Source organism: Hordeum vulgare, chromosome 2H (assembly GCF_904849725.1).
Source record: "Hordeum vulgare subsp. vulgare chromosome 2H, MorexV3_pseudomolecules_assembly, whole genome shotgun sequence".
Taxonomy (NCBI): domain Eukaryota; kingdom Viridiplantae; phylum Streptophyta; class Magnoliopsida; order Poales; family Poaceae; genus Hordeum; species Hordeum vulgare.
This window is the reverse complement of record NC_058519.1, coordinates 25,307,835-25,329,448: the sequence shown is the minus strand read 5'-3', so window position 1 is coordinate 25,329,448 and position 21,614 is coordinate 25,307,835. Positions and strand designations below refer to the sequence as shown.

Sequence of the window (21,614 nt, the reverse complement as noted above, 5' to 3'; positions counted from 1 at the left end):
GGATGGGCTTTTTGTCCTGCCGGTGCGGACGAGAGACGGCCCATGTAACTTATTCAGGCTAAGCAGCCCAGTACAGTACCAGATTCTCCCCAAGTATCAGACTGGCCATGTTCAATGGAAGACACCTTGATATCCTGGAAGAAGAAGAAGAAAAAAAAAAAAGAGGAAGAATCCTTGATGTTCCATCCAAAAACTCAAAACAAGGACAACAACAATATCCAGACCACACAAAAATACCACCAATGAACAGGAAAAATAATAACCCGTACACCAAAAAACTAAACAAAATTAAAAAAAATCACATTCCATTCGCTGCACTGACCTACACTAAACTAGTAGCACACTGATGTACAGAAGTAGCAGAAGCATGTATATACACAGGAGGGGGCTCTACATATTCTACCATCTAGCTAGTTGCAAGCTAAAGCAGCTGGAGAATCATCATCATCATCATTCACCACTGGGGCTGAGAGCGCCAGTCCTGAATGGCGAACCGGAGGGCGTGGTTGGGGGTGAGGCCGAGGTGCCTCAGCTTCAGGTCGGCCACGGCCCGGCCATCCTCGATCCACTCGCGGATGGCGCGCCCCTCGTACGTCACCCCGTCCGCGGCCACCTGAGGATCATCCATGGTTTCCTTGAGGATCGGGCACAGGAAGAAGGACGGTACTGGCCGCACCTTGATCAGTTGCAGCTGCTCCAGCTCTCGTAGTGTTTCCTCAGACAGCTCTGGCTTGTCTCCGCTGCACTCGAGCCCAAACTCCGCTAGCCTTCGGGCCGCCCCCATTGGCCACTCCCCGGCCGTTGGATCCAAGCTCGATGACAGCTTTCCGCGGGACAGGGCGCAACTTACTTCGATGGCAAGGCCTGGGCCAGGCCGTTTACCAGTCAGTAGCTGCAGTATCATGGTACCGAAGGAGTTGATATCAGATTTGTGTGCCAGCAGTCCAGAATCAAATGCTGGATGATCCTTCGAGTCCTCCTCTGTCAATGTACCGAAGTCGGCTATCTTGCAGTGGAAGTCGGTATCCAGAAGAACGTTCTCGAGATTCAGGCCACCGTGAACCATCATCTGTGGTTTACACGAATGCAGGAACATCAGAGCGCTTGAGATCTCCGTCACGATGCGTGAACGGATTTTCCATGGTAGCTGTGGGGTACTGTTGAGTTCGCCGAAGAGATGGTCATGAAGGCTCCCATTTTTCGGATACTCATAGGCAAGACAGAGTGCGTCTGGGCATACCCCAACCAGTGTCACTAGATGAGGGTGTCTTACTTTGTTTAGGATGTACACCTGCCATACAAGAAATAAATAAATGCCTTCAGCCAAATAATAATTACTTTTTTTAACATACAAATAATAATTACTTAGTGCTACACAAACCTAGTTTATTAAGAGTACAACCATTGAAGAAAATTTGAAACTAAAGACCGCCTTAAAAGGAATTTACTTATTATATTAGCTATCACAAACTTAAAATATATATGTGACAAACAAGCATGTAATATAGCCAGCCATAGACTAAGAAGGGCTCAAGCACAGTAGACCAAACCTATTCAAGATCGATTATGTCACAATACTTCAAGATCGATTATGTCCCAGAGAAAAAGTTATATATTCACTGATTAGATTCTTGGGTTGTTCCGGTTTCATGATAGCAGACATGATACTGCAAAAGTCTGGATAAAATCTAGAGAAAAGGCATCCTAAAACTATCAAGTTAGATAATCTAGAGGAAAATGCATCCTTCTATTATTCACTGAGACATGTATAGTTCCATATCATGAATGTGACTGCATATTTAACTTTCAGAATTATCATGGTGCCATGTTCAATAATTGACTAATCACCGATGCATCAAATATAACAGCGTAAGAAGCAGGGTAATGGGAGTACCTCTCGCTGGAATTGCATCGAGCTCTTAATGCTATGTGAGTGCAACTTATGAATCATCACACTCCTGTTCATAACTTTTCCTTTGTAAATGCACCCATGAACCCATTGCCGTAATTTGAAGCTCTCTGAGAATTTAAATGTTGCAGCTTGCACATCTAACAGTGTCAATTGTTTAAAGGTGTATGGATCATCACCAAGAGCAATTGAACTGTGGTTCAGAAACTTGGAATGGCTGTATGTGCACCCTTCTTCGACGCGGTTGTTATAACTATCTTCTAGCTTATGCGCTTTTGTTCTTTCCTGCTTGAGAATATTTATGGAAGATTGAATCACCTCGAGCTCCGCCACAGCTTCATCCATCCGAAGGCTCATGTTTTTTGCACGAGCATCTAGGATGTCTAATCTTCTCATAGAAGAGCCCAACACAGTCATAGCTTTTTCTTTACTTGTTGCCAGATCTTCATGCTGCTTTCTCGTGGCTAGGAATAAATCTTCAAGTTCCTCCCTTATTTTCATTTCTCGTTTTTTAGAAGACTCGGCAGCTTTTACCTGATCAAGGAGCAGAAGCGACGTAAGCAAAGAAGTAGATGCACAATTTTCTTTACGGTATTAAAAATGGGATGTTAGGAACTGCACTATGAAAGGAATTGAACAATTTGTTTAATCGACAGCTTATGTTAGATGGCAACAATAGGTGACTGCGTACCCTGATAAAAGCACTGTCCACTTTTGACTCTATTTCTTTGCGCTTGAGAAGCTCAAGAAAAGCTTCCTTCCTTGATCCCTCAGCTTCAACCATGACTTGCTTGAGATTCGACTCCATCATTTCCTGATAGATACCACTAACTTTAAGTTTAACACGGTAAGATCAACTCCTAGTAAAAAAAACTAGCAATACAGAAATGAAGCAGAAGGGTCACCTTAGAATGTAATTGTAATGCTCCCCCAAGGACAGAGGAATCAGACCAGAGTGCTGAGTTGAATGCAGATTCCGCATCCTGTAAATTTGATATTCTCATATTGTAGAAATGGTTGGCATCAGCTCCAAGAGCTCCAGAGCCATTCACTCGACCATTATCTGAAACAGCACCTACATGAAGATCAGCTACTGTTGATGTCCCACAAGTAATATATCCCCCGTCAAGCATGGATTCGGCGCCGTTGCTATTTGGGCTGAACCTAGTCCTCTTTCTGGTCATCATAATATCATCCTGGTTGTAGACCGAGATGCTGTTGTCAATGGCTGCGCTTGCTTCTCTGGTCCAGATGTGTCTTCCTCTCCATACAAACCAAATTTCACAAAATGCTGGAGCATTCTTTGCCATAAAATATTCTTTGTTGTGGCCCGCTTTTAACTTGAAGCAGCTGCATTTGTAGATGGAGAGCACTGAAGTTAGGCAAGTGATAAGAAGGATCTACCAAAAAAAGTTGATCTCCACAAACTCAGCAACTGGATAATGGTCACTGTTTGCATTTTAACGAAGAACACCCCAAGCAAATAATAACAACAGATGGGCAGATGCCAATTTTTTTGGCAATCGCAGCATTATACACACGACCTGATGCTTTTAGTGAACATGAAGCATCATCACATCTTACTAGGAACTTCTGCCACCTTTTCTATTTTGTTTCTAATTTTATCAGTGCTTTTCATGGTTACTGAACATGGCCAAGAGTCCAGACTATGAGGCCGGTTGGAAAATGTCGCATAATACCCGCTTGGTGAGTAACAAACATCATGTTTCAGCAGCAGTGAAGTACAAAATCCTCGTGTAGCACAAAGCGAGAGGACCATGTCCTACCCCTAATTACACATAGTAGTTGGAAAGAGCGAGAGCGGCGGCGCTTACTTGTCCGGTATAGAACCCATGACAAGCTTTGTGACCCCATGATCCCTGACCAAGGCGACGATGCCGTCGTTGATCTGTTCGTTCTCTGTCACAAGAACAGTCGCCTGCACCTGTGGCCAAAGGAAATGCTCAGCTAATTGATCTGCGCAACTACTTGCTAAAAACAGGAGTGGTAATTAATAATCTGTAAAAGGGAAGAGCAAGGTTTGACAGGGGAATGGAGGTGTACCTGCGCCCTTTGGCAGAAGGCGATGTAGGCGAGGAGGATCCTGTTCCTGTCGTCCCTCTCGGACCTGCGGTGCGACAGCACCAGCTCCTCCGTCGCCTGAGCCGCCGGAATCTTGCCCACTGGAGTGTGAATTGCTGTCAGGAAATTTCATTCGTGCAAGAAAATGAAGGAGGAGGCGTGGGATTGGGGGGCGTACGGAGGGTGGGGATGACCGGGGAGGGCTGGTGGACGTGGACGAGGGCGACGCGGGCGCAGGCGAAGCGGCGGAAGGCCCAGCGCAGCAGCGGCAGCGTCTTCTCGGGCGACCTCCCGACGGCGACGTGGAGCAGCGCGCCGGCGCCGGCCTGGTCGCGGCGCAGGAGCGCGCCGGCGCCGCCGTAGACGAACTGGTTCCTGGCCGGGCTGGGCGGCGGCGACGGGCTCAGGATCTCCATACCTGCACAACCGATCGATCCGCCCCCCTCTCCTCAAGACCTCAACCACTCCCCCTCTCTCTCCTCTCTCTGGTGTCTCCCTCCTTATAGCTGCGCCCGCGCGGTCAAGCCGAGGGAGGTGAGCAACCAATCGAATCCTCAACGCTGGTGTGTCGCCTGCGCCGGAGCAGGGTCCGAGAAACGGACAGAAGTAGTAAGAAAATCGGCGGAGCAGCTAGTGGTGGCTCCGATGAGGCGAAAGAAACCATTTTTGCGGGGGTGGAGCAATAGAAAATGGGCTGGAGGGGAAGGATATGCTGGGATCCATGGAGTCAACGCGAGCTCGCGGAGAGCATATGCGGCTAATATACCCCGCTTACTTCCCGAGAGAATGCCTAATCAATCCGCTAAGGAAGTGGCTGATGATGTGCAACCCTGCCACTGCAGTGATCGAGTATAGTACTGCAACGGATTGAGCATCTGGATGGTTACTGGCTGCTTGGCTTAGACTCGATCCACATGAAGGGAAGCATATCCACGAGGATTCGATTCCTTCCATCTCCGTGCCGATGTGTGTCAGTGTGATCTATTCTAAACCATGCCATGGTTGGCTACTTGTTTTATTGCTTTTCTACTCTCCCTTGGTTTGTCTTATTCCAGGGTGATCAATCAAGCTTGCTTGCTGTTGCTGAGTTGAGTGTTGTGGTGCGAAAATGCTAAACATACGGACCCTTATATGAATTTTACGGGGACCTTCCCTTTAATGTTCTCCACCCTCCCCTGATTTTCAGGTGGATGTCCCCCTTTCTCACCTTAATCCAATGATAATTTGACAGGTCAAACCCAGTTTGTAAAACCCCGTCGATGTAGCATTACCTGTTGTGGTGGTGGTGGACGAGTCGTGTGTGGCACCGATTTGTTTGTTTGTTTAGGGCATGTACAATGGTTGACAAAATAGTCTTATCCTAAATTTTGCATATAATTTAGAGATGATAAAAAAGAGAGTCTACAATGAGTCATCTTTTAGCCTTATCTTCTATAATTAGTTATTCTTAAAAACATGGTGATACATATTGTGCTAAGAGATCACCTCTTTTCTCCCCTAATTATAAAGCGCTCCCCGCCCCGTCCGTCGTGGCATTTTTGCAAAAACACCCTCACTTTTCCGGTATTCAACCCGCAGTACATTTCTAAGTTAAAAACGTTTCGGATTTACATAACCCCCCTCCCTGGCTTATCCATTCCCGCCGGAGGGGCCTTCTCGCCGCTTCCCACCGGCGGGCTCCCCACCGGCACCTTCGGGCTGACCGACATCGGCGCGTAGGAGGCGGTGGTCCTCGAGATCGTCATGACCTTCGGGCTGGTGTACACGGTGTACGCCACTGCCGTGGACCCGAAGAAGGGCAGCCTGGGCACCATCACGCCCATCGCCATCGGCTTCATCGTTGGCGCCATCATCCTGGTTGGCGGCGCCTTCTCCGGCGCGTCCATGAACCCCGCCGTCTCCTTCGGCCCCGCCCTCGTTAGCTGGGAGTGGCGATGGAGGAGATCCTCACCGACCGGGGTCACCGGCGTCGAGGTGGGTCTCTCCCGGCGCATCCTCTTCCCCTCCCCACGGCCTCGCCCCGACGCATCCTCTCCCCCTCCCCATGGCCTCGCCTCGACGCATGCTCTCACCCTTCCCACGACCTCTCCTTTCCGCTAACCCGCCGGTCTTCCCTAGATCGACTCTGCCTCTAATTGGGTCAACGCGACGGCCGGGGGCGGAGCTGCGACGGCGGCTGGAGTTTGCAGGGGATGAATTCGTACGCGCCAGGGGCTGGGCAGGTCGGCGCGAGGCGTGGGTTGCCGGTGATGACAAGGAAGGCTGGAGCGCGGCTTTTCGGGCGGATCTGCATGGCATCTATGACTTCTGGGCAAAAAGAGATAGGGAGGTGAGGGAGAGAAGGGAGAAATGATGGGCAGTGCGACGACCTAGCCACGAACTCACAGGAGCCGGGCGACGGTGGACGGGCGCGGGAGACGGAGGGATCCAGTGCGGCGGCTTGGAGTCCTTGAATATTCAGACTCATCATGTTCTTCTTTTCATCCTGCAGGTGTTGTTCATCTACAGGAAGGAGAAGAGGAAGGCATCAATGTTGTCGGTCGTTCTGGTGAAACCAACCAGGCCAAGGGTGGCGCAGCACGGGTGGCGCATCCACTCCGGCGAGTACAAATGAGGCCTTGACCACCAGGTAATCCATTCATGTCCCCTCTTTTCCTACCTCCCTTCAATCTGGTCCTCATTCGCCATGTCCTACAGCTGCAAAAATCGCTCCTTTTCCAGGTTATTGAGTCCATCTCAAGCCCAGTGCTTAGAGTGAGATGCACAAGTGCGAAGGACGGGAGGGCCATGGGTGCTAAGGTTCTAAGATTGGAGTATAGAGGGTAGAGGATGAGGAGGACGTGGGTTCAGGGAGTAGTGTCGGTGTTCGATAGAAGGAGGAGATGGAGAGGTCAGGATACACGTGATGGCAAGCAATTGATCATGGGTTCCCTGCGCTTCTGCAGCAGTGCCTGATTCACCTCGCATAGATCTCCTAAATAAAGCGCGTGATTGCACGCGAGCCTTTCTTGCGAGCCTGCACCACGGTGGCCCAAATTTCTTTTCATGATGCACACGTCCAAAAATTTGTGGGTAAGCTTTGTATACTGGTGCTTAGACACACAATCTCAATGTACGGTACGCTAGATCGACCCTGTCCAGATTTATTAGATTTGGCTCCCAGTACAGATGTCATGCAACAGTCATCAACTGATATGAAGTTGGCTAGATTAACTCGCATCTGATTGATTCTGTTCAGATCGACTATGCTTAATTCTCCATATCGTCCAGCAACATCAATTAATTGATATGAAATAGGCTAAATCGATTAGGTAGCACATACTCAACGGATTGATGATTCTCTCTATTTATAAGTACCATTGATCTACATCGTAGCTTCCGAGGCCACGTTCATAGGCACTGCGTGTATTAATTACTTATTGCAGCGTCTGTTTTCATTGGAGCGGAAGAGTGTTTCTTAAATATTTGCTCGTATTTTTATCAGTGAAACTGATTGGTCACAACTTGCGTACGTCACATTCAAGGACTCACAAGGAGCACACACTACTGTGCCTCTCTCAGTACGTTCGAGCTCCTGAAACTTTTTACTTGGTGATATTTCATCTCACTACTCTGTGGGGATCTGGCTTATAATCATGGATTGCTAATTTACACGGGGCAACGATTGTTGATCTTCATGTCATCATAACCCCAGTTGAGAACTATCAGTTGCCTCTTGAAACCTGCAAACAATTACTGGTAAGAATGTTTTAATGTTTTAACTGCATGACCATTATTTTAAGTTGTGTTGAACTGGAAAAAACTTACTTTCAGGCCTAGGATTTTTTTAATCTATGAAATTGAAAAGGAACTAGATGAATATTACAATTGTTTTAAATCAAGAATATGGTGCATTTGTTTAATAGCGCTTAACTTGGGGTAGAAATAGTTTTTCCCCTACTGTTACTGTTTAATGGCTTTCTATAGACGTGGTTTCCTCTTTGGAGGAGCACTTTTTTAAGCTTAGCAATTCAAAGGTCAAATATTGTTGTATTAAACTTCCAGTAACATTGTTTCAGTTTCCAAAACAATTTTTATGTAAGCATTACATTATATTTTAAAACTTTAAAGGAAACTTCTTCCGTCTATATTTTAAAACTTTAAAAGAAACTTCTTCCGTCCAAAAATAGATGTCTTACATTTAACATTATAATTGACATTTATTAAAATTAATGACGCATAATGGCAAAACAATTAGGTTTTGCACTTTTTTCTAGCCCGGTGCAACGCACGGGCATTTCTACTAGTCTTCTCTTAAATAAAAGAAGGCAAAGCCTTTTTTTAGTTCTCTCTCCTCCACCTCATCATTTATCCTATGTGGCACTTCTAAGATAGCACCATTGTACATGCCTCCGCCTTTGCTACTTGGAAGTTACCTCGAGCGTGTTTGGTTGCTCGGAAAGCCTTCTGCATACCTTTGGCTTTCTTTAAGGGGTAAAACAACTTTATTCATCATAAGCCACAGAATGTGGGATACAATTTGGGTCATGAGGCTGTCCCAACCAGGTGTGGCGCCCCGACCCTCTACGGAGAGAAAACTTAGCTAAATGGTGTGCCTTCATATTGGCTGCACGTCCTTTAAAAACAAAATTACAATGAAAATGAACTACTCTAGACTTAATCTCATTTATCACTGGTCCATTATTCCCCATGCTCCCATTGTTGATGCCCAAAATCGCCTGTTTTGAGTCAGACGCAATAACCACCCTCTGTAGATTGAGATCAGCTGCAAGCGATATGTCTTCTCTGCATGCGATGGTCTCTAGAATAAGTGGATCTTGGAGTCCAGCAATCACCAAGGCCGATCTGCCCATGTAAATACCATGATCATCGCGACATACTGTCGACACCGATCCCCCTCTGCCTGCTCGGACACCTGCATCCACATGAATTTTTGCGCACCCAGCCGGTGGAGCTTTCCGGCGCGCTATTTGAACTCCCGAAGGGCCTCTCCTAGCTCCTGTTGGGCGCGGGGCTCTCAACACTTCAAGCTCCTCGATGAAGTTTCTTACAAAGGATTGTGTAGCTTGGGGTGTTTGGAAGATGTGCTCGTGGATCGCCTTGCGTCGGGCTGTCCATATCGCCCAAAGGGTGACTGCCAGGAGGATGAACTGATCATGCGGTAGTGAATCAATTAGTACAAAGAGCTGCTACTTGGCATTGGGCTTGGTTGTTGCGATCAATCTCTGAGCTAGGTCTTCATCTACCAGGGCCCAAGTGCACCTAGATGATGTGCAGTTGATCAAGGAGTGTCTCCAGGAATCGGGTGCTCCGCACATGCCGCAAAGTGGGTTGTCAGTCATGTGTGTGTGTGTGTCCGGACATCTTTTGTTGGAATTGATTGCTTAGCCAGCCTCCATAGAAACATTTTTACCTTCCCCGAGACTAGAACATTCCACAAGCTCTTCCATGGCGCCTCCTCAGTCATAGCAGACGACGAGCCAGCTGCACCTTCCAACCATGCCTCACGACGCTGTCGGGTGGCAACTAGCATATGATAGGCCGATTTAACAAAGAAGTATCCATTGCTTTCAAAGTTCCAGCTCCAGAAATCCTCCTCATTGCTTGTGAAAATGGGAATGCCCATTATCGCATGTACATCCATGGGCATAAAAACTTGCCTAATCCTCTGCTCATTCAAGGAGGCACTTGTATGATCTATTAGCTCAGCCACTAAGGTCGGTGGATCAGCGACGAGGCACACATAGGGTCGCATCATATCAGCTCTCGGGATCCATGTATCCTCCCATATCAATATATTTCCCATTGCCAATCCTCCTTATCAAGCCCAGCCGTAGTGTATCTCGTCCCTCTATGTTTGCCTCCCATATCAATGTATTCTGCTCATTGCCAATCCTCCTGATCAAGCCCAGCCATAGTGTATCTCGTCCCTCTATGATCGCCCTCCAGATTTGGCTAGGATGCTCGCCAAGAGTCGCCTATAAGATTGAAGTGCCTGGGAAATAAACACTCTTGAGAATACGGGCACAAAGAGTCTCCGGGTGTTGGAGCAGTCTCCACGCCTGTCGTGCTAGCATCGCCATGTTGAAGAGTTCAAAGTCTTTAAACCCTAGCCCCCCATACCTTCCGGTTGGGTCATGGACTTCCACGAAACCCAATGTGGTTTTTGTTTGCCATCTTTTGAGCCCCACCAAAATTTCCGGATGAGCATATTCAAGTGTTCACATAAACCCCTCAGAAGCTTAAAGCATGACATAGAAAATACCGAAACGGCCTGAGCTACCGCCTTGATCAAAACCTCTTTGCCTGTTGTTGACATGGTGCTCTCTATCCACCCTTGCACTTTGCTCCACAGCCGGTCCTTCAAGTACTTGAAAGCCCCATTTTTCGATCTCCCCACATCTGAAGGCATTCCCAGGTACTTCTCGTTTCGAGTTTCGTTGGGTACATTGAGCAAAGACTTGATGTTCATTCGAGCACTCTAGGCCACCCTTTGCTGAAATATATTGAAGATTTTGCAAAGTTGATGCTCTGACCTGATGCTTGGCAGTATTGTTTCAGTACCAGGTTCACCTCATCAGCTCGTGCACTATTTGCCTTACAAAACAGCAGGCTGTCATCAGCAAATAAAAGGTGGCTAACCGGTGGCACCGTCGGTGCCACTTGGAGAACATCAAGGTTGGATGACTCACTCTTAGATTTTAACAGGCTCGACGGCCCCTCTGCTGCTAGCAATAACAAGTACGAAGATATTGGGTCCCCTTGTCTGATTCCACATGAAGGTTCAAACTCTTCCAGTTTCTTCCCATTAAACATGACTGAAATTTTCACCATGGTAACCAATGCAATTACAATATTCACCCACCTCTCACTGAAACCAAGTTTGATCATGATCGCCCTTAGGTATGGCCACTCAATTCTGTCATAAGCTTTGGTCATATCCATTTTCAAGGCAAAAGACATGTGCTTCTTTGATTTATTTCTTTTCATGAAATGGAGACATTCATAAGCTGTAATGATATTGTCAGTAATTAATCCGCCTGGCACAAAAGCAGACTGTTCCTCAGATATTATATCAGGGGGGATCAACTTCAACCTATTGGAGATTACTTTTGATGCTATCTTATACAATACATTGCACAGGCTAATGGGGCAGAATTGGGATAGCAATGTTGAAGTATTTACCTTCGGGATCAATACCAGAACGGTCTCATTTATACATGTCGCAGACTCCATGCCCCCCACAATCTTGATCACTACACTGGTTACCTCCTCTCCACATATCTCCGAGTGGCGTTGAAAAAAGTGGGCTGGAAAGCCATCTGGACCTCGAGCCTTGGTAGGAAACATCTGGAAAAGATCCCGTTTAACCTCAACCCTAGAGTAAGGAGCATTTAGTGATTCATTCATCTCCTTAGTGACTTTGCATGGAAGAATGTCAAGAACATGGTGCATCTGAGCCACCCTGATACGTCCCAAACGTATCTATAATTTCTGCTTGTTCCATGGTCTTTTGGGTGACATTGTTATATGTTTTGCCACACTTTTATATTATTTTACACATATTTGGACTAACCTACTAACTCAGTGCACCCTGTGCCAGTTTATGTCTGTTGATTTCTATTTTACATGGGATTTTACCCAATTTTCCGAAGCTCGAACAATTCCAGAAAAAATATATAAAAAATTAGCGAAACAGAAGCTTCCGGATCACTCAAGATGGGCCAGACGAGGGCCAGGAGCCTCCCACGTGACCTGCTGGCGCGGCCAGGCCCTACGCCGTGCCAGGAGGCCGCCTGGGTGGGTCCCACCTCCTCCGGTGCCCTCCTTTGGCCTATATTTAGAGTCCCGAGAGGAAACCTTTAAAAAACTTCTGGAATCGCGAAATTCTCCATCGTTCCGCTGCCGCAGCGCTTTCGAGATCGGGAACGTCAGGAGATCTCTTCCCGGCACCCTGCCGGAGGGAGGATTGACCTCCGAGAGCTTCTCCACCGCCATGGACGCTTCCCGGATGTGTCGTGAGTAGTCCTCCTTGGACCATGAGTCCATGACCAGTAGATATGTGATGTCTTCTCTCCAATCTTGTGCTTCAATGGTTAGTCCTTGTGAGCTGCCCTACATGATCAAGGCATCTATGTAATTCTCTTGCTATTGCTATGCCTATGCTCGGTTTGTTGGGATCCGATGGATTATGAGATTATGTTCAGATTGTTATGATTTATATATTTGATTATCCTTTTATATTATGTTCCTTAGTGATTCATGCATGTTCTCCGTTGCTATTTATTGCTTTGGCCGAGTAGTAGATTGTAACTCCAAGAGGGAGCATTATGCATGATTGTGGGATCATGCCCGTCGATGTCTCGCTTGAGTGACAGAAACATGAGACTAGGGGATGTGCTTGTTGCCACCAGGGGAGAAAACAATGGTGCTTGTGACCACGGTTGCAAGGATTGTTTACCTTACGCATAGTTCCTTAATGCAGTTGTCCGTTGCTTTGAGTTTACACTTTGGGTGGGGCTTGCAACTTAATACCAGCGAGATGTTCTGGATAGATATCTCAAGGTGGATGATTAGTAAGTAGATGCTGATGAATAAACGGTCTACTTGTCTTGGCGTATTGCCCATTACTATTGAACCTCTAACTATCAAGTAGCATAATTAGCATTGCGGTGCGATCATAATTTTATCAATTTCCCAACTGTGATTTGTTTACCCAAGCATAGTTGTTTATCGTCTTTTGGGAGAAGCACATCACTAGTGAACATCATGTGACTCTGGTCCATATCACCATCATTGTTTACACCTCCATCATTTACCGCTTTCATTTACTTTTTCGTTGCAATCACTATTACTTTCCCGCTTCTGTTTTGATCCTTTGCAAACTACAAGGCCGGAGAGATTGACAACCTCTCTATAGTCATTGGAGCAAAGTTATTTGTTGTGTGTGCAGGTCCACGTCTTCTACTAGTGCCAGGGTGGAAGACACCTACTTGTTGAGCCTAGGAGTCCTCCTCGTTCGATAAACCTTACAGTCTTCGTGTAAGGGAAATATGCTGCTGACTACGTCTCCACCTTCCACCTGGGGTAACCAACGAGGGGCGAGAAGTATATCCATCAACTCGTCATCAAGCAAATTTCTAGCGCCGTTACCGGGGACTCCAGTCTTCAAGATAGGGGAGTTGCACACTATCTTTTACTTTTGCTTTTTAGTCTTGTTAGTTTGCTTTCTAGTTTTTGCTTTAGAGTCTTATACCAAAAACCACAAAAAAATATTTGCTTTGTTCTTGCTTGTTGCTGCTGCTATGGGTTCCACTGAGAACACTAAGTTGTGTGACTTCATTAGTTAGGCTTATGGAAAACTGCACTCTTAGTTCGCTGCTTGGGGAAGGCCACTTTACCACACCCATGGTAGAGAAGTCTCCTCCTCCTACTTAATGTATCCCATTCAAAATACCATTTGGGATAATTGAAATAATTAGGAATGATTGTTATGATGGAACAGTCAATCCTAGTATCCATTTGTTGAAACAAACAGAACTTTGTGAGTTGTTTAAGGTTTAAGGTTTGACAAGAGATGGAGTCATGAGGAAATTATTTGCCTTGTCACTGAAAGGAAAAGCATTGGAATGGTATAGGCTACTAGATGATTCTCACCTACGGGATTGGGAAGAGATCGAGTCTCTCTTTTACTCCAAGTTTTATCCTCCTCATGAAGTCCATGTGAATCATGGTAACGATGCTTTATGTGATACTTATATTGTTGATTTTATTCATGATCCCACTGAAAATTATTATGAGAAGAGAACATATGCTTATAGATATTTCAATAATATCAAGTTCCCTCTCTTTATGTTGAAGGTTTTGAAGTTGCACTTGTTTTGCCTTCCTATGCTTATTGCTTTGTGCTTCAATGAATTATTCTATTGCAATATTCCTATGCATAGGAAGCATGTTAGACTTAAATGTATTTGGTGTTTTCTTCTTGATGCTCTCTTTTGTTCTACAACTCATATTCCTACGAGAGCATCTTTAAAATCTTAAGCCTATCTTTATCGCTATAAAAAAGAGCTCTAGGGAGACAACCCTTGTTATCTTTACTTTAAGTTTTTTACTTTCATTTTTTAGTGGTCTTGATGCTTTTTATGTTGGAAATATTCCCTAGAGGCAATAATAATATGGTTATTATCATATTTCCTTGTTCATGATAATCGTCTATTGTTCATGCTATAATTGTATTAACAGGAAACAGTAATACATGTGTGAATAAATAGATCACAATGTGTCCCTAGCAAGCCTCTAGTTGGCTAGCTCGTTAGTCAATAGATGATCATGGTTTCCTGATCATGGGCATTAGATGTCGTTGATAACGGGATCACATCATTGGGAGAATGATGTGATGGACAAGACCCAATCCTAAGCCTAGCACTAGATCGTATTGTTCGTATGCTAATGCTTTTCTAATGTCAAGTATCTTTTCCTTCGACCGTGAGATTGTGCAACTCCCGGATACCGTAGGAGTGCTTTGGGTGTATCAAACGTCACAACGTAACTGGGTGACTATAAAAGTGCACTACGGGTACCTCCGAAAGTGTCTGTTGGGTTGGTACGAATCGAGATCGGGATTTGTCACTCCGTGTGACGGAGAGGTATCTCTGGGCCCACTCGGTAGAACATCATCATGAGCTCAATGTGACTAAGGAGTTAGTCACACGATGACGTGCTACGGAACGAGTAAAGAGACTTACCGGTAACGAGATTGAACAAGGTATAGGTATACCGACGATCGAATCTTGCGCAAGTTCTATACCGACAAACAAAGGGAATCGTATACGGGATTGATTGAATCCTTGACATCGTGGTTCATCCGATGAGATCATCGTGGTGCAAGTGGGAGCCACCATGGGTATCCATACCCCGCTGATGGTTATTGACCAGAGAGGTGTCTCGGTCATGTCTGCCTGTCTCCCGAACCCGTAGGGTCTACACACTTAAGGTTCGATGACGCTAGGGTTATAGGGAATTATTATACGAGGTTACCGAAAGTTGTTCGGAGTCCGGGATGAGATCCCGGACGTCACGAGGAGCTCCGGAATGGTCCGGAGGTAAAGATTGATATATAGGACGGATGGTTTCGGATACCTGAAGTGTTTCGGGCATCATCGGTAACGTATCGGGACCACCGGAGGTGGCCCCGGGGGACCACCGAAGGGGGGCAACGACCCCGGGAGGTAAGGTGGGCCATGTGGGGGTGGGAATCAGCCCCTAGGTGGGCTGGTGCGCCTCCCCACTCAGCCCATTGCGCAAGGGAGAGAAAAGGGGGGGCAAACCCTAAAGCCAGGTGGGCCTAAGGCCCACCAGTTGGTGCCCCACCCCCTCCTCCCCCTCTGGCCGCCGCACCTCCCATCTGGGGGGGCTGCCTCACCCCCTAGGGTGGGAACCCTAGGGGTGGCACCCCCTCTCCCCTCCCCCTATATATAGTGGGCACTTTTGGCCATTGGAGATTAGACTTTTCCTTCTCCCTCGGCGCAGCCCTGCTCTTCTTTCAACTCCTCTCTGCCGGTGCTTGGCGAAGCCCTGCCGGGAGACCTCGTCTCTCCATTGACACCACGCCGTCGTGTTGCTGGAGTTCTTCCCCAACCTCTCCCTCCTCCTTGCTGGATCAAGGTGCGGGAGACGTCACCGGGCTGCACGTGTGTTGAACGCGGAGGTGCCGTAGTTCGGCACTAGATCGGAATCGCTGCGAGTACGACTCCATCAACCGCGTTCTAGCAACGCTTCCGCTTAGCGATCTTCAAAGTATGAAGATGCTCTTACCCCTCTCTCGTTGCTGGTCTCTCCATAGGAAGATCTGAATATGCGTAGGAAAATTTTGAATTTATGCTACGTTACCCAAGAGTGGCATCCGAGCCAGGTTTTCTATGCGTAGATTCTATGCACGAGTAGAACACAAAAGTTGTGGGCGATGATTTGTCAAATTGCTTGCCGCTACTAGTCTTATTCTTTTCCGGCGGTATTGTGGGATGAAGCGGCCCGGACCGACTTTACACGTACGCTTACGTGAGACTGGTTCCACCGACAGAAATGCACACCGTGCATAAAGGTGGCTAGCGGGTGTCTATCTCTCCTACTCTAGTCGGATTGGATTTGATGAAAATGGTCCTTATGAAGGGTAAATAGCTTTGGCATATCATCGTTGTGGCTGTCACGTAGGTAAGAAGGCGTTCTTGCTAGAAACCCAAATCAGCCACGTAAAACTTGCAACAACAATTAGAGGACGTCTAACTTGTTTTTGCAGGGTTTGACATGTGATGTGATATGGCCAAAGTTGTGATGTTGCATGTATGATGTATGAGATGATCATGTTATTGTAATAGGTTTCACGACTTGCATGTCGATGAGTATGACAACCGGCAGGAGCCATAGGAGTTGTCTTAATTTATTGTATGAGATGCAACGCCATGTGCTTACTACTTTTACTTCATTGCTAACGGTTAGCTATAGTAGTAGTGATAGTAGTAGTTGGCGTGATGACTTCACGGAGACACGATGATGGAGATCATGGTGTCATGCCGGTGACGATGATGATCATGCGATGCCTGAAGATGGAGATCGAAAGAGCAAAGATGATAATGGCCATATCATGTCACTATATGATTGCATTGTGATGTTTATCATGTTTTACATCTTATTGCTTAGAACGACGGTAGCATAATAAGATGATCCCTCTTAAAATTTCGAGAACGTATTCCCCTAAGTGTGCACCGTTGCGAAGGTTCGTTGTCTCGAAGCACCACGTGATGATCGGGTGTGATAGATTCTAACGTTCGCATACAACGGGTGTAAGCCAGATTTACACACGCGAAACACCTAGGTTGACTCGACGAGCTTAGCATGTACAGACATGACCTCGAATACAAGAGACCGAAAGGTCGAACATGAGTCGTATGGTTGAATACGATCAGCATGGAGTTGCTCACCATGGTGACTAGTCTGTCTCACGTGATGATCGGACACGGGTTAGTCAACATGGATCATGTATCACTTAGATGACTAGAGAGATGTCGATTTAAGTGGGAGTTCATACTTAATTTGATTAAATGAACTTAATTGTCATGAACTTAGTCTAAAAGTTGTCTTTATAAATATTGTAGATGTCCAACGTCAACCTCAATTTCAATGCATTCCTAGAGAAAAACAAGCTGAAAGATGATGGTAGCTACTATGCGGACTGGGTTCGCAACTTGAAGCTCATCCTTGAAGCAGCTAAAACGGCTTATGTCCTTGATGCGCCGCTAGGTGACCCTCCTGCTCCCGCAGCAGCCCAAGATATTTTGAACGTCTGGCAAACGCGGAGTGATGACTACTCTCTGGTTAGGTGTGGCATGTTATACAGTTTGGAAACGGGGCTCCAAAGGCGTTTTGAGCAACACGGGGCATATGAGATGTTCCAGCAGCTGAAGCTAGTTTTTCAAGCTCATGCCCGTGTCGAGAGATATGAAGTCTCCAACAAGTTCTTTAGCTGTAAGATGGAGGAGAACAGTTCTGTCAGTGAGCAATTACTCAAAATGTCTGGGTTACACGGTCGTCTGACTTCACTTGGAGTCGAACTTCCGGATGATGCTATAATTGACAGAATCCTCCAGTCTCTCCCACCAAGCTACAAAGGCTTTGTGCTTAACTACAACATGCAAGGGATGGAGAAGACCATTCCCGAGTTGTACTCGATGCTCAAGTCTGCAGAAGTAGAAATCAAGAAAGAGCATCAAGTGTTGATGGTCAACAAGACCACTAGTTTCAAGAAAGGCAATGGTAAGAACAACTTCAAGAAAGACGGCAAAGCTGTTGCCGCGCCCGGTAAGCCAGATGCTAGGAAGAAGAAAAAGAATGGACCCAAGCCTGAGACTGAGTGCTTCTATTGCAAGGAAAAAGGTCAATGGAAGCGGAATTGCCCCAAATACTTAGCGGACAAGAAGGCTGGCAACATTAAAGGTATATCTGATATACATGTTATTGATGTGTACCTTACTAGCGCTCGTAGTAGCTCCTGGGTATTTGATACCGGTGCTGTTGCTCACATTTGCAACTCAAAGCAGGAACTGCGGAATAAGCGGAGACTGGCCAAGGACGAGGTGACGATGCGCGTCGGGAATGGTTCGAAGGTCGATGTGAGCGCCGTCGGCACGCTACCTCTACGTCTACCATCGGGATTAGTTTTAATCCTTAATAATTGTTATTTAGTACCAGCTTTAAGCATGAACATTGTATCAGGGTCTTGCTTAATGCGAGACGGCTACTCATTTAAGTCAGAGAATAATGGTTGTTCTATTTATATGAGTGATATGTTTTATGGTCATGCTCCGCTGGTGAATGGTTTATTCTTGATGAATCTCGATCGTGATGTTACACATATTCATAGTGTGAGTACCAAAAGATGTAAAGTTGATAATGATAGTCCCACATACTTGTGGCACTGCCGCCTTGGTCACATCGGCGTTAAGCGCATGAAGAAGCTCCATACTGATGGACTATTAGAGTCTCTTGATTTTGAATCATTTGACACATGCGAACCGTGCCTCATGGGCAAGATGACTAAGACTCCATTCTCAGGAATAATGGAGAGAGCAACCGACTTATTGGAAATAATACATACTGATGTGTGTGGTCCAATGAACGTTGAAGCTCGCGGTGGTTATCGTTATGTTCTCACTCTCACCGATGATTTGAGTAGGTATGGGTATATCTACTTGATGAAGCACAAATCTGAAACGTTTGAAAAGTTCAAGGAATTTCAGAGTGAGGTTGAGAATCAACGTGATAGAAAAATTAAATGTCTACGATCTGATCGAGGAGGAGAATATTTGAGTCACGAGTTTTGCACACACCTAAGGAAGTGTGGAATCGTTTCACAACTGACGCCGCCTGGCACACCGCAACGCAACGGAGTGTCTGAACGTCGTAATCGCACTTTATTAGATATGGTACGATCTATGATGTCTCTTACCGACTTACCGCTATCATTTTGGGGATACGCATTAGAAACTGCTGCATTCACTTTAAATAGGGCACCGTCTAAATCCGTTGAGACGACACCGTATGAACTATGGTTTGGCAAGAAACCTAAGTTGTCGTTTCTTAAAGTTTGGGGCTGCGATGCTTATGTGAAGAAACTTCAACCAGAAAAGCTCGAACCCAAAGCGGAGAAATGCGTATTCATAGGATACCCTAAGGAAACTATTGGGTATACCTTCTATCTTAGATCCGAAGGTAAAAACTTTGTTGCCAAGAACGGATCCTTTCTAGAGAAAGAGTTTCTCTCGAAAGAAGTAAGTGGGAGGAAGGTAGAACTTGATGAGGTAATTACACCCCCTCTCGAACAGGATAGTAGCGTAGCGCGGGAAGTTGTTCCTGTGGCGCCTACACCGACTGAAGAGGAAGTTAATGATGATGATCATGAAGCTTCGGATCAAGTTACTACTGAACCGCGAAGGTCCACAAGGGCACGCTCCGCACGAGAGTGGTACGGCAACCCTGTGATGGAAATCATGTTGTTAGACAACAGCGAACCTTCGAACTATGAAGAAGCGATGGCGGGCTCGGATTCCAACAAATGGCTTGAGGCTATGAAATCCGAGATAGGATCCATGTATGAGAACAAAGTATGGACTTTGGTGGACTTGCCCGATGACCGGCGAGCCATAGAAAATAAATGGATCTTCAAGAAGAAGACTGATGCAAACGGTAATGTAACCGTTTACAAAGCTCGACTTGTTGCAAAGGGTTTTCGACAAATCCAAGGAGTTGACTACGAAGAGACTTTCTCTCCCGTAGCGAAGCTGAAATCTGTCCGAATCATGTTAGCGATTGCCGCCTTCTATGATTATGAAATTTGGCAAATGGACGTCAAAACAACGTTCCTTAACGGGAGCCTTAAGGAAGAGTTGTATATGATGCAACCAGAAGGTTTTGTCGACCCTAAGGGTGCTAACAAAGTGTGCAAGCTCCAGCGCTCCATCTATGGACTGGTGCAAGCATCTCGGAGTTGGAACATTCGCTTTAATGAGGTGATTAAAGCGTTTGGGTTCATACAGGTTTACGGAGAAGCCTGTCTGTACAAGAAAGTGAGTGGGAGCTCTGTAGCTTTCCTCATACTGTATGTGGATGACATATTATTGATGGGGAATAATATAGAGATGTTGGAGAGCATAAAGGCCTATTTGAACAAGAGTTTTTCAATGAAGGACCTTGGAGAAGCTGCATACATATTAGGCATCAAGATCTATAGAGATAGATCGAGACGCCTCATAGGTCTTTCGCAAAGTACATACCTTGACAAGATATTGAAGAAGTTCAATATGGAAAACTCAAAGAAAGGGTTCTTGCTAGTTTTGCAAGGTATGAGATTGAGTAAGACTCAGTCGCCGACCACGGCAGCAGATAGAGAGAAGATGAGTTATGTCCCCTATGCTTCAGCCGTGGGCTCTCTAATGTATGCCATGCTGTGTACCAGACCTGATATTAACCTTGCCATAAGTTTGGTTGGGAGGTACCAAAGTGATCCAGGTATGGAACACTGGACAGCGGTCAAGAATATCCTTAAGTACCTGAAAAGGACTAAGGAAATGTTTCTCGTTTATGGAGGTGACGAAGAGCTCGTCGTAAAGGGTTACGTCGACGCTAGCTTCGACACAGATCCGGATGACTCTAAGTCACAGACCGGATACGTATATGTGTTGAATGGTGGGGCATTGAGCTGGTGCAGCAGCAAGCAAGAAGTCGTGGCAGCATCTACATGTGAAGCGGAGTACATAGCTGCTTCAGAAGCGGCTCATGAAGGAATTTGGATGAAGGAGCTCATCACCGACCTTGGAGTGATTCCAAGCGTGTCGGGTCCTATGACACTCTTCTGTGATAATACTGGAGCCATTGCCATAGCCAAGGAGCCCAGGTTTCACAGGAAGACGAAGCACATCAAACGCCGCTACAACTCCATCCAGGACCATGTCCAGAGTGGAGTGATAGATATTTGTAAAGTACACACGGATCTGAATATTGCAGACCCGTTGACTAAACCTCTTCCACAAGCAAAACATGATCAACACCATAATGCTATGGGTGTTCGATACATCACAATGTAACTAGATTATTGACTCTAGTGCAAGTGGGAGACTGTTGGAAATATGCCCTAGAGGCAATAATAATATGGTTATTATCATATTTTCTTGTTCATGATAATCGTCTATTCTTCATGCTATAATTGTATTAATAGGAAACAGTAATACATGTGTGAATAAATAGATCACAATGTGTCCCTAGCAAGCCTCTAGTTGGCTAGCTCGTTAGTCAATAGATGATCATGGTTTCCTGATCATGGGCATTAGATGTCGTTGATAACGGGATCACATCATTGGGAGAATGATGTGATGGACAAGACCCAATCCTAAGCCTAGCACTAGATCGTATTGTTCGTATGCTAATGCTTTTCTAATGTCAAGTATCTTTTCCTTCGATCGTGAGATTGTGCAACTCCCAGATACCGTAGGAGTGCTTTGGATGTATCAAACGTCACAACGTAACTGGGTGACTATAAAGGTGCACTACGGGTACCTCCGAAAGTGTCTGT

General features: G+C 46.0%; 1 protein-coding gene across 1 annotated transcript; it reads right to left on the bottom strand.

Moving 5' to 3' along the window:
* Positions 1–155: 155 nt before the first annotated feature.
* LOC123424571 (U-box domain-containing protein 33-like) lies at positions 156–5,082 on the bottom strand. The gene is made up of 7 exons (XM_045108203.1): positions 4,170–5,082; positions 3,974–4,092; positions 3,745–3,854; positions 2,815–3,259; positions 2,601–2,723; positions 1,895–2,443; positions 156–1,291 (listed from the first exon to the last, which is right to left on the bottom strand). Exons 1-7 carry the CDS (start codon positions 4,405–4,407, stop codon positions 455–457), a joined length of 2,421 nt encoding a protein of 806 aa, XP_044964138.1. The 5' UTR covers positions 4,408–5,082; the 3' UTR covers positions 156–454.
* Between the last annotated feature and the right edge of the window lie 16,532 nt (positions 5,083–21,614).

Coding starts and splice junctions, on each gene's coding strand:
- LOC123424571 (XM_045108203.1), bottom strand. CDS start 4,407: ATGGAGATCCTGAGCCCGTCGCCGCCGCCCAGCCCGGCCAGGAACCAG. Junction 2,724..2,814: donor CATTACAATTACATTCTAAG/GTGACCCTTCTG, acceptor GGTATCTATCAG/GAAATGATGGAGTCGAATCT. Junction 1,292..1,894: donor CGATGCAATTCCAGCGAGAG/GTACTCCCATTA, acceptor CTTGTATGGCAG/GTGTACATCCTAAACAAAGT.